This window comes from Trematomus bernacchii, unplaced genomic scaffold (genome assembly GCF_902827165.1).
Source record: "Trematomus bernacchii unplaced genomic scaffold, fTreBer1.1, whole genome shotgun sequence".
Classification (NCBI taxonomy): Eukaryota; Metazoa; Chordata; class Actinopteri; order Perciformes; family Nototheniidae; genus Trematomus; species Trematomus bernacchii.
Window position 1 is genome coordinate 8,760 of NW_022988114.1, and position 14,440 is coordinate 23,199.

Consider the following 14,440-nt stretch of genomic DNA (forward strand, 5'->3'; position numbering starts at 1 on the left):
GTCTTTGTGAGTGTGTGTGTGTGTGTGTGTATCTTTGTGAGTGTGTGTCTGTGTCTTTGTGAGTGTGTCTTTGTGAGTGTGTCTGTGTGTGTGTGTGTGTGTGTGTGTGTGTGTGTGTGTGTGTGTGTGTGTGTGTGTGTCTTTGTGAGTGTGTCTTTGTGAGTGTGTGTGTGTGTGTCTGTGTGTGTGTGTGTGTGTGTGTGTGTGTGTGTGTGTGTGTGCGTGTGTGTGTGTACCTGCAGCCTCACAGCGTGCTCGTGCCTCCTCTTCATCTCGTTGATGTACCATGCAACCCCCGTCATGGTGCAGATGGCCTCCTCCACCACCTGGGAGCCCGGCTGCTGCGGGTTGAAGTGCTTCAGGATCTCCTGCAGGGGGCAGTGTCACATCAGGGACTGCTCTGTGTGTGTGTGCGTGTGCGTGCGTGTGTGTGTGCGTGTGCGTGCGTGTGTGTGTGTGCGTGTGTGTGTGTGTGCGTGTGTGTGTGTGCGTACCTGCAGCAGCAGGTGGTACTTGAGGATCCTCTGCACTGGTTTCAGCAGGTAGGATCCGAGCGGCAGCGAGCGCTTCAGAGCCGCCTGGCGCTCCCGGAAGAACTGAGAGAGAGACTGAGACCTCATGCAGTCCGTCAGAGCTGCCACTGAGCTGCAGGAGGACAACAAGTCAACAACAGAGACAACACGTCAACAACAGAGACAACAAGTCAACAACAGAGACAACATGTCAACAACAGAGACAACAAGTCAACAACAGAGACAACACGTCAACAACAGAGACAACACGTCAACAACAGAGACAACATGTCAACAACACGTCAACAACACAGACAACAAGTCAACAACACGTCAACAACAGAGACAACAAGTCAACAACAGAGACAACATGTCAACAACACGTCAACAACACAGACAACAAGTCAACAACACGTCAACAACAGAGACAACAAGTCAACAACAGAGACAACAAGTCAACAACACGTCAACAACAGAGACAACACATCAACAACAGAGACAACACGTAGAGACAATTGTAAACAATAGAGACAGTTGTAAACAATAGAGACAGTTGTAAACAATAGAGACAGACGTAAACAATAGAGACAGACGTAAACAATAGAGACAGTTGTAAACAATAGAGACAGACGTAAACAATAGAGACAGACGTAAACAATAGAGACAGACGTAAACAATAGAGACAGTTGTAAACAATAGAGACAGACGTAAACAATAGAGACAGACGTAAACAATAGAGACAGACGTAAACAATAGAGACAGTTGTAAACAATAGAGACAGACGTAAACAATAGAGACAGACGTAAACAATAGAGACAGTTGTAAACAATAGAGACAGTTGTAAACAATAGAGACAGACGTAAACAATAGAGACAGTTGTAAACAATAGAGACAGTTGTAAACAATAGAGACAGACGTAAACAATAGAGACAGACGTAAACAATAGAGACAGACGTAAACAATAGAGACAGACGTAAACAATAGAGACAGACGTAAACAATAGAGACAGACGTAAACAATAGAGACAGTTGTAAACACGTAGAGGACGCAGATCTTACTTGGGGTAGTTGGTGCAGTACTGCGTGTAGATCTCGAAGTACTCGCTCTGAAAGGAGACCGTAAATAAAGATGTTTACACAGACGTAAACAACAACACAGAAGGGTAAACATCAACACAGAAGGGTAAACAGTAGTTTGATAGATGCTCTGCAGAGGAATGGATGATATGAACTGATGGACGGATCACCTTGATGACGAAGCAGCGGGCGACGGCCACCGGGTCGCTCTCACATCGATCCAGAGCCTGGAGCAGCTCGCTGAGGACAGGGGACAGTCAACACCACAACAACAACAACAACAACCTGTTGGTCTATCTGAATATGTTTGATATGATGATGAAGAGCACCTGTTGAACTCGTAGATGTCCTCGATGTTCCCGAACAGAGCGCAGACCTGCTCCGGGCGGAGGCTCAGCTCACAGCCGTCGATGATGTGGGCCAGGTAGTCCTGGGGGGGGGGGGGGCAAGGTTTGTAAACAAGGTGTGTGAACAAGGTGTGTGAACAAGGTGTGTAAACAAGGTGTGAACAAGGTGTGTGAACAAGGTGTGTGAACAAGGTGTGTGAACAAGGTGTGAACAAGGTGTGTAAACAAGGTGTGTGAACAAGGTGTGTAAACAAGGTGTGAACAAGGTGTGTGAACAAGGTGTGTGAACAAGGTGTGAACAAGGTGTGTAAACAAGGTGTGTGAACAAGGTGTGTGAACAAGGTGTGTGAACAAGGTGTGTGAACAAGGTGAACAAGGTGTGTGAACAAGGTGTGTGAACAAGGTGTGTAAACAAGGTGTGTGAACAAGGTGAACAAGGTGTGTGAACAAGGTGTGTGAACAAGGTGTGTGAACAAGGTGTGTGAACAAGGTGTGTGAACAAGGTGTGTAAACAAGGTGTGTGAACAAGGTGTGTAAACAAGGTGTGTGAACAAGGTGTGTGAACAAGGTGTGTAAACAAGGTGTGTGAACAAGGTGTGTAAACAAGGTGTGTAAACAAGGTGTGTGAACAAGGTGTGTAAACAAGGTGTGTAAACAAGGTGTGTAAACAAGGTGTGTACAAAACTGTTTAAAAGCACTTTCAGCAGCAGAGAAACATCAACCTGAACCAGGTGAGCTGTACCTGCAACATGCTGGGAACATGTATTAAGATATAAATAAAGTCTCTCTCTGTGTGCCTCCTCATTGTTACATAAGAGTTAATCCAGAACATCTTGACCTGGTGATTATAGAGAGCAGCTTTCTGAGGAGCAGTTTCTCCAGGGAGTGAAGACACTTTCACACTTTGTTCTACCAAATAAAATACCTCAGGAAATACCCCACTGGTGGATTTAAAAACAGAGGTTGCTAACAAGAGTCTAAATGAGACGACGAAACGTCATCACGCCCAAAATTAGCCACCTTTAGCTTAGCATTTAGCTTAGCGGTGGTGACGTGAAGTCATGTGACCGTGCTGTAGTTCCTTTATAGCCCAACATTAGCCTCATTTAGCTTAGCGGTGGTGATGTGAAGTCATGTGACCGTGCTGTAGTTCCTTTATAGCCCAACATTAGCCACCTTTAGCTTAGCGGTGGTGATGTGAAGTCATGTGACCGTGCTGTAGTTCCTTTATAGCTCAACATTAGCCTCCTTTAGCTTAGCAGTGGTGACGTGAAGTCATGTGACCGTGCTGTAGTTCCTTTATAGCTCAACATTAGCCACCTTTAGCTTAGCGGTGGTGACGTGAAGTCTTGTGACCGTGCTGTAGTTCCTTTATAGCCCAACATTAGCCACCTTTAGCTTAGCGTGGTGACGTGAAGTCATGTGACCGTGCTGTAGTTCCTTTATAGCCCAACATTAGCCACCTTTAGCTTAGCGGTGGTGACGTGAAGTCATGTGACCGTGCTGTAGTTCCTTTATAGCCCAACATTAGCCTCCTTTAGCTTAGCGGTGGTGACGTGAAGTCATGTGACCGTGCTGTAATTCCTTTATAGCCCAACATTAGCCTCCTTTAGCTTAGCGGTGGTGACGTGAAGTCATGTGACCGTGCTGTAGTTCCTTTATAGCCCAACATTAGCTGCAAATATATATATATATATATATATAAGAAGTTCCAATTCCAGCGCAAGTAGTTCAAAGTGTCTGCTGAGAGACACAGATGATTGGATGGCAGCATGACATTTTGTTTTTACATAAATTGCGACACCACCACCTTTTCTGGGACGGTCACAACAAAACACATCGTAACCCTTAAGTGCAATGTCTTTGTCCGTGAGAGATTTCTTTAGCCAAGTTTCAGACAAAACAAGAACATCAGAATCAGAGGGTTTTGCCCAGATTTTCATGTGGTCTATTTTAGGAAGTAGACTTCTGACATTGATGTGGATGATACCAAGACCCGACCTTGCTTTAAAATCATCAGGGGTACTCAGACAATTACAATCTGGTCCAGGGTTTGGATGAACATTTCCTGATAGTAGGAGCAGGATAACAATGAAACATTTCCTTTTCTCCCAAGCTGTTGTTTGCATAGATTCATTATATATGACTCTCTTTCCACCATAGGAATATGAGTTCATTGAAAACAACCAGTTATAAGGACTAACAAGACGAATAAGACGAGGTAGAGTCATGAGATCCTTGGAGATTAGAATGCTCCAATTTACAGAGCTCTTAACCAAAGTAGAATCCCAGTTTGTGTCTTTACTAGGGAAGACAAGATGAGGCACAGTTTGGTCTCCACACCGTTCACGCACCTCATATGGATGGAGAATAGTCAATAGGTATTAGGAGAAACATGCTGGGTGCCATGTGTCAGGGGGTAGAGAAGGCCTGCTGAAGAAATCCGAAAATCAGCACAGGAAACCCGTCCACGTTTTCCGTCCTGCCGAAGTTGAGAAATGCCAGATCAGCGAGGTGAGAATCCGGTCCGGACTTTCAATCCTCCCGAGAACGAAGATGACGTTGTTTGACGTCTCATGTAAACAGGAACACAAGCCAAAGTCATGCTATGCTTTAGCTCAACGAACCCAGTCCACCAAAGTCCAAAATCAAGCGCGACACAGGTGGCGTTTCAGCTCCGGGAAGTGAGCGCAGTCCAAGCGGATCGAGTGATCCCAGTCATCCAGGAACGGCAGTAATGTTTAGCCGTAACGTTACGCAACAACGCTCGCCCTGGTTGTACTGTCCAAAACAGCTCACAGGTATTGACCGGTGTTTTACAAAGATAACAGATATCACGTAGACAACACTAGAACAGACATGAAAGCACAGCGGACAGGTACAGACGTGCTGCCATCTTGATAGCTGTTCAGAGTCCCTTTAGAGCCCAACATTAGCCTCCTTTAGCTTAGCGGTGGTGACGTGAAGTCATGTGACCGTGCTGTAGTTCCTTTACAGCCCAACATTAGCCTCCTTTAGCTTAGCGGTGGTGACGTGAAGTCATGTGACCGTGCTGTAGTTCCTTTATAGCCCAACATTAGCCTCCTTTAGCTTAGCGGTGGTGACGTGAAGTCATGTGACCGTGCTGTAGTTCCTTTATAGCCCAACATTAGCCTCCTTTAGCTTAGCGGTGATGATATGAAGTCATGTGACCGTGCTGTAGTTTCTTTATAGCCCAACATTAGCCTTTAGCTTAGCGGTGGTGACGTGAAGTCATGTGACCGTGCTGTAGTTCCTTTATAGCCCAACATTAGCCACCTTTAGCTTAGCGGTGGTGACGTGAAGTCATGTGACCGTGCTGTAGTTCCTTTATAGCCCAACATTAGCCTCCTTTAGCTTAGCGGTGGTGACGTGAAGTCATGTGACCGTGCTGTAGTTCCTTTATAGCCCAACATTAGCCTCCTTTAGCTTAGCGGTGGTGACGTGAAGTCATGTGACCGTGCTGTAGTTCCTTTATAGCCCAACATTAGCCTCCTTTAGCTTAGCGGTGGTGACGTGAAGTCATGTGACCGTGCTGTAGTTCCTTTATAGCCCAACATTAGCCACCTTTAGCTTAGCGGTGGTAACGTGAAGTCATGTGACCGTGCTGTAGTTCCTTTATAGCCCAACATTAGCCACCTTTAGCTTAGCGGTGGTGACGTGAAGTCATGTGACCGTGCTGTATTTCCTTTATAGCCCAACATTAGCCTCTTTTAGCTTAGCGGTGGTGACGTGAAGTCATGTGACCGTGCTGTAGTTCCTTCATAGCCCAACATTAGCCACCTTTAGCTTAGCGGTGGTGACGTGAAGTCATGTGACCGTGCTGTAGTTCCTTTATAGCCCAACATTAGCCACCTTTAGCTTAGCGGTGGTGACGTGAAGTCATGTGACCGTGCTGGAGTTCCTTTATAGCCCAACATTAGCCACCTTTAGCTTAGCGGTGGTGACGTGAAGTCATGTGACCGTGCTGTAGTTCCTTTATAGCCCAACATTAGCTTTGACCTCAGAAATCACAAAGAGGTCTTAATATGTGGAGATTCTCCGGCTGAACTCAACATGTAAGCATCATAAACGTTTGATTATTCTCTGACTTCCCATTGGACCAGGAGATGCTGCATTCAGGGACCTGCTGTATAATCTGAGCAGGTAGACTCACCTCCACGATCATGCGCAGGTCTCTGACGTACGTCCTCTCCGTCTCGATGATCTCCGTCACCACGCGGTGCAGGTAGGAGGGGTGAGGGTTGGGCGCCATGTTGTTGTCGGTGTTGCTGTTGTTGTTGTTGTTGTTGTTGTGAGTCAGGCCCCGCCCCTTCCTGGTGTCCTCTCCGGAGCCCAGGGACAGCGTGGAGATCAGGTCCTGAGCATCATTACTGCTGACGGGCTCTGAGGGGGGGAGGTCCGTCAGTAACACACACACACACACACACTCACAGCGGGGCGTTCACTGAAGAGCAGGACAGGGATTTCCCAGCTGTGTGTGTGTGGACCAATCACAGCTCAGTGTTTCAAACTGTTTAAATGCACTTTGCTCTCTGACACACACACACCACAGATACACTGCAGTACACAGGAGAGAGTGTGTGTAATCTGTAATAATGAGGATTAGTTTAAAACACACACACACACACACACACACACACACACACACACACACACACACACACACACACACACACACACACACACACACACACACACACACACACACACACACACACACACACACACACACACACACACACACACACACACACACACACACACACACACACACACACACACACACACACACACACACACACACACACACACACACACACACACACACACACACACACACACCCTCTGCACTGATTCATAAACAATAACAATAATATAACCAATTCAGACAGGAAGAGTCTAAATAATCTAAAGTGAGAGCAGTGAGCCTACCTTCAGCCGAGCGCCTGCAGACTGAGAGAGAGGGTGTGTGTGTGTGTGTGTGTGTGTGTGTGGTGATAATCCTATTACCAGAGAGAGACACGCCCCCTGTTGGACACACTGCACCCTCACATCCTGTGTATATATACATATATATACATATATATATATATATATATGTATTATAAACGTTTGTAACATGAAGAAGAGTTTATTACCTTCATCCATGGAGACGTTAGAGGATCTTCAGACAGCACACCTGCACACAGAGGACTCTTTAAAGTAGAGACACTACATACTGATATACACCTGAACATCAGCTGGAGAGGACTCTTTAAAGTAGAGACACTACATACTGATATACACCTGAACATCAGCAGGAGAGGACTCTTTAAAGTAGAGACACTACATACTGATATACACCTGAACATCAGCTGGAGAGGACTCTTTAAAGTAGAGACACTACGTACTGATATACACCTGAACATCAGCAGGAGAGGACTCTTTAAAGTAGAGACACTACATACTGATATACACCTGAACATCAGCAGGAGAGGACTCTTTAAAGTAGAGACAATACATACTGATATACACCTGAACATCAGCAGGAGAGGACTCTTTAAAGTAGAGACACTACATACTGATATACACCTGAACATCAGCTGGAGAGGACTCTTTAAAGTAGAGACACTACATACTGTTATACACCTGAACATCAGCAGGAGAGGACTCTTTAAAGTAGAGACACTACATACTGATATAGACCTGAACATCAGCAGGAGAGGACTCTTTAAAGTAGAGACACTACATACTGATATACACCTGAACATCAGCAGGAGAGGACTCTTTAAAGTAGAGACACTACACACTGATATACACCTGAACATCAGCAGGAGAGGACTCTTTAAAGTAGAGACACTACATACTGATATACACCTGAACATCAGCAGGAGAGGACTCTTTAAAAACTGTTTGTGTGTGTATGAGTCAGCTGACAGATGATGAAGGCAAAACAAACACTAACTGACAGGAGAAACCGGACCGACTGCCACACACACACACACTCTCATTTGCATATGCTCAGGTGTTCCTCGGAGCAGGAAGTACTTGCTTCCTGATCTCAGGTGTGTTGAAGGTGTACTGAGGGGCGTGTCCAGGGCACCGGGAAAACGCATGAGGTGTGCAACACACACACACACACACACACACACACACACACACACCACACACACCCCACACACACCACACACACACACACACACACACACACCACACAACACACACACACACACAACACACACACACACCACACACACACACACACACGACACACACACACACCACACACACCACACACACACACACACACACACACACCACACACACACACACACACACACACACACACACACTACACACCACACCACACACACACACACACACACCCACACACACACACACACACACACAACACACACACACACACACACACACACACACACACACACCCCTCTGCACTGATTCATAAACAATAACAATAATATAACCAATTCAGACAGGAAGAGTCTAAATAATCTAAAGTGAGAGCAGTGAGCCTACCTTCAGCCGAGCGCCTGCAGACTGAGAGAGAGGGTGTGTGTGTGTGTGTGTGGTGATAATCCTATTACCAGAGAGAGACACGCCCCCTGTTGGACACACTGCACCCTCACATCCTGTGTATATATACATATATATACATATATATATATATATATATGTATTATAAACGTTTTGTAACATGAAGAAGAGTTTATTTACCTTCATCCATGGAGACGTTAGAGGATCTTCAGACAGCACACCTGCACACAGAGGACTCTTTAAAGTAGAGACACTACATACTGATATACACCTGAACATCAGCTGGAGAGGACTCTTTAAAGTAGAGACACTACATACTGATATACACCTGAACATCAGCAGGAGAGGACTCTTTAAAGTAGAGACACTACATACTGATATACACCTGAACATCAGCTGGAGAGGACTCTTTAAAGTAGAGACACTACGTACTGATATACACCTGAACATCAGCAGGAGAGGACTCTTTAAAGTAGAGACACTACATACTGATATACACCTGAACATCAGCAGGAGAGGACTCTTTAAAGTAGAGACAATACATACTGATATACACCTGAACATCAGCAGGAGAGGACTCTTTAAAGTAGAGACACTACATACTGATATACACCTGAACATCAGCAGGAGAGGACTCTTTAAAGTAGAGACACTACATACTGATATACACCTGAACATCATCAGGAGAGGACTCTTTAAAGTAGAGACACTACATACTGATATAGACCTGAACATCAGCAGGAGAGGACTCTTTAAAGTAGAGACACTACATACTGATATACACCTGAACATCATCAGGAGAGGACTCTTTAAAGTAGAGACACTACATACTGATATACACCTGAACATCAGCAGGAGAGGACTCTTTAAAGTAGAGACACTACATACTGATATACACCTGAACATCAGCAGGAGAGGACTCTTTAAAGTAGAGACAATACATACTGATATACACCTGAACATCAGCAGGAGAGGACTCTTTAAAGTAGAGACACTACATACTGATATACACCTGAACATCAGCTGGAGAGGACTCTTTAAAGTAGAGACACTACATACTGTTATACACCTGAACATCAGCAGGAGAGGACTCTTTAAAGTAGAGACACTACATACTGATATAGACCTGAACATCAGCAGGAGAGGACTCTTTAAAGTAGAGACACTACATACTGATATACACCTGAACATCAGCAGGAGAGGACTCTTTAAAGTAGAGACACTACACACTGATATACACCTGAACATCAGCAGGAGAGGACTCTTTAAAGTAGAGACACTACATACTGATATACACCTGAACATCAGCAGGAGAGGACTCTTTAAAAACTGTTTGTGTGTGTATGAGTCAGCTGACAGATGATGAAGGCAAAACAAACACTAACTGACAGGAGAACCGGACCGACTGCCACACACACACACACTCTCATTTGCATATGCTCAGGTGTTCCTCGGAGCAGGAAGTACTTGCTTCCTGATCTCAGGTGTGTTGAAGGTGTGACTGAGGGGCGTGTCCAGGTCACCGTGAAAACGCATTATTGTGCAACACACACACACACACACACACACACACACACACACACACACACACACACACACACACACACACACACACACACACACACACACACACACACACACACACACACACACACAACACACACACACACACACACACACACACACACACACACACACACACACACACACACACACACACACACACACACACACACACACACACACACACACACACACACACACACACACACACACACACACACACACACCTCTTCAGTCTCACACGGATCACAGTTTAAGAAATGCCTGGTTGCTTTTGTGAGTCCGCACCCCTCATGTTGAGACTCGGTTGTATATGTTGTGTCTGTCTCTCCGGTCTCTCAGCTGGTCTGAACCCCGGAGTTGGGCTCGGTTCTGCAGCTGGAGAACTTTGGATGTGTTTAAAGTGAGTTTCAGAATACTTCCGTGTGGAGGCAACATCCGGGACTCTATATACTGTCAAGCTTACTGCCACATCAAACCATCAAAACGTTAAACATTAAACCATGAAACATGAAACATGAAACATGAAACATGAAACATGAAACATGAAACCCTCACCTCAGTCCGGTCCGCAGCGCTCCGTCTATCACTCATTAAATCTGTCCGCACACTCTGCGCATGCGCTGCATTTCAAATCTGCAGCAGGGAAAGAGGAGCGTCATCACCGTCACTGAGCGTCATATTACATCAAACTATACTACATGACATGATATTATATTATTATATATTATATAATTATATATTCTTTTAATATATTATATATTATATTATTTAAAAAATAAATATTAGCCTTTATTTATACAGGTGAATGTCATTGAGACACAGGGTCTCATTCTCAAGAGAGGCCTGTTCAGTGGTAACACCACCACACACAGCTCCAGACAGACAGGACACTCAACACAGGGGCAAACACCCACAGAGGATTTCTACAGCTTTTTTTAAATGAGTTTAAAATCTGTGATGGGTATCAAAGTGGTCAGCTTAAGTTCCTGCTGAAGTGCGTTCCAGGTCGAGGGGGCAGAGTATGATGTGGCTTTTTCCCCAAGCACAGTGCGTACTGAGGGGACGGACAGAGTCATGTCATTTTGAGATCGTAGGCTACAGGGTGTTTCTCAATCGCGAGTAAAGCTGCTGCAGAGCCATTATTTCAAGCATGCTACGTCATCGAGTGCCGCCGAAGTACTTTTTCCAATCTCCAGCATACTTGGAAATCTACCGAGCCCGGCGTACTCCGTTTGGAGAAATATCGAGGCTGCACATGAGTAGACTCCACGGTCTTAAAATCCCCACAATGCTTTGCGCACGGACCAATTTCCAAAATCTGTGGCGGAAGATGTAAGAGGCGGGGCCTCTCATATGACGCACACCTGCACACTTGCTAGCGTGTTCCACTCTTCGTTTTCCGAATGTCAGGAAGTATTCTTGCCTCGCTTCTGAAGCAAGATGCTCGGCAGACATGTGCTACCAAGCAAGCGTACTCGACATTGAGAAACACCCACAGAGGGCCACAGTGACGCGTCCTAAAACCCGGAAGTAAGTTAGCATTTGACCACATCCAGTTCCTTCGACAAAAACCAATGCAATTTCTCCATAGGATTTTGGAAAATAGCTCGAAATAAGGTCTGTGGTTGACATCATGAATCTAATCGATAGATTTAAGATCGATAGATTTATGATTAGAAAATGATAAAAGTAGGGAAGACATGTGGAGATGATCTGGCTGAACAAAACGTGATCCGTCTCTTCGATGTGTCTCAACCACAGACCTGATTTACAGTTTCAGGACGCGTCACTGTGGCACTCTATGTTTGTGTGATATGTAGAGGGTTAGCCGTCCAAGCAGAGCGGTAGAGATGAGTTTGTACCAGGGCAGAGATCTGCGCATTGAGAGTGATGTCCAGTTGACTCAACCCGGTATCACGGCAAGACGTGAACATGTGACGATCTACCACGCTGGGAGACGTGAATATGTCACGGTTTCGTCCCTTCAAACGTGACAGTTACACGGTATTGTTAACATGGCCCAACCAGTGGAGAAATACCCGGAAGTGCCATCAAATGCTCTACCAAGACTATTGGTCGGTTTTTATTGTCAAAATTAGATGTTTTTAATTAATTTTTTTATCGTCACACTCGATTTCGCCGATTTTCTTGTGGCCCTAGCTGGTCGACACCTCTGTTAGCAGAAACAAAGGCTACATTAAAGTATTAAATCGATGTTAATCCATTTGTGTTGTGGAAATACCGGACGTGACGTTGTGTGATCGCTTAGCAACTGAACTCCGTGAAAAATAAACACCACTAAGGTTCAAGGTTCAAGGGTTTTTGTTATCAGATGCTAGCTACAGTGTAATTTTGGCATTTAAAATCGTAGACCCCGAGCTCCTCCAACATTGCAACATAATAGAAATAGGACATAATAATAATAAATAAAAAAAATAGTGCAAAATGCACCACTTTTGGTTCAAATTATGAAACCAGTAGATTCATTCATTTATTTATTTGTGTTGCCCCAGCTAAATCGATGTTAATCCATTTGTGTGGTTGTGGAATTACTGTACGTTACGTTGTGCGATCGCGTAGTAAGTGAACACCATGCTACCGATTACTATCCATGACCATGAACGCACCGGACATCGGCTACAACTTCCTCTCTGTCTGACTTCGCCGAGCAGGTAATGTGCAGCACCGCATGCCTCCAATATTTGTAATGTTTATTGCAAGTAAATCAGTTGTAGTTACATATTTGTTTTAAGCACGAGCTAGCTAAACACATATTAGCTTTACTTGACCGGAGATATAGTGCGGTGATGAGTCCTACTACCCAGAAGTGAGTTAGCATTTTACAACTATTGGTTCCCTCGTCTCAGAGCCAATGGGATTTCTCCAGAGGATTTTGGAAAATAGCTCGAAATAAGATCTGTGGAAAACGAACCTGTTGATAAATGCACGTTTTGTTCAGCCGGATAATCTCCACCAGAGATGGGGTCGTTACTAAAAAAAAGTAATATATTACATATTACATATTACTTTAAAAAAAAGTAATATATTACACTACTTCGTTACTCTCTACATAAAGTATCTCGTTACTTTACTCGCAGGGCCGGCCCGCCCCTCCCTGCAGGCAGATCACGCAGACTGCTAAAGTTTCAAATGTTCTCTTTAGTTCAGTTTCCATTGTCGCATAAGACTGATCCAGATAGCTCTGACTATGGCTGTCCTCGATTGATTGATTGATTGATTGATTGATTGATTGATTGATTGATTGAAAAGTGTATTAACAGCTTGTATATTGGGTACAGTACAGTACAGCTCAAAACATACAATTGTTAAGGGGATGCAGACCAGAGAAAGACTTTCGTCTTGTTTACATCAGGGTCCCCCATTTCCAATTCATCATATCATTTAAGACATATAAGACATATTTGACATACAGATGGCTTATTTACAATTTACATACAGTTGGTTTTTTACATACAGATGGCTTATTTACAATTTACATTTTAGATTTCGTTCTAATACATCCTAACCGGACATTTAAGACATACCAAGTCTACAGATATACAGTTAGTAACAGAGTCTAAAATGCGAGTATATACATAGATGGGGGGGGGGAAGCTGTCCATTGTACGACAGGTTGAGATTTGTACCATTACCGGGGCCAGTTTTGCAATGCTTTCCCCCGAAGGTGCTCTTTAAGAGAGGCTTTGAAGGTAAGTATAGTTTTACTTTCCTTTACAGGGAAGAGCGTTCCACCTTGATGTGGCATAATTGCGAAACGTGTATTCCCCTTTTTTTGTGCCAAATCTGGGTTTTACATGATTTGTGGAGCTCCCTCTGGTGTTATGATCATGGTATTCCTTGACCTTTGGGAAGAATTTTGACATGTACATGGGTACCATAGAGGTGTAGTGGATCTTGTAGACCAGGCCCATTGCAAGTAGCTGTACTCTGTCGTCTACTCTAAGCCATCCTAGGTTGTCAAAGTGGGCAGAGGTGAGGTGGGTTCTAGATGAAAGGTCAAGCAGTAGTCTGACCAGTTTATTTTGCGATGTTTGAAGTTTTATTTTTAGCGCCTTGGAGGTGCTATGGTACCATGACGTGCAAGCATAGTCATAGTACCCTTGAATGAGTGCTCCTGCCAGAGTTTTCAGGGTGTTTTTGTTACCAGAGAGGAGATCCGGTATAGGAATCTAGTTCTTTGATTGACTTTTTTTATTACATTGGATGCCATTTTGTCACAGGAGAGGTTTGCCTCAAGAATAGATCCTAGGTATGTAATTTCCTTCTTACTTGTGACAATAATGTCACCCACTGCAACTGAGAAGTCGTCGGATTTGCTGAGATTATGTTTCGAACCGAAGAGAATGGACTCTGTTTTACC

At 44.4% G+C, this 14,440-nt stretch overlaps 1 protein-coding gene across 1 annotated transcript; it reads right to left on the bottom strand.

Moving 5' to 3' along the window:
• Positions 1-236: 236 nt before the first annotated feature.
• On the bottom strand, positions 237-10,681 carry LOC117475762 (pleckstrin homology domain-containing family G member 3-like; the record flags this gene model as incomplete). The annotated part of the gene is given in 8 exon segments (XM_034122106.1): positions 237-368; positions 495-645; positions 1,571-1,617; positions 1,759-1,828; positions 1,918-2,018; positions 6,110-6,339; positions 8,674-8,714; positions 10,615-10,681. Coding segments are annotated over 7 exon segments (741 nt in total), but the record flags the coding sequence as incomplete, so codon positions are not given.
• Between the last annotated feature and the right edge of the window lie 3,759 nt (positions 10,682-14,440).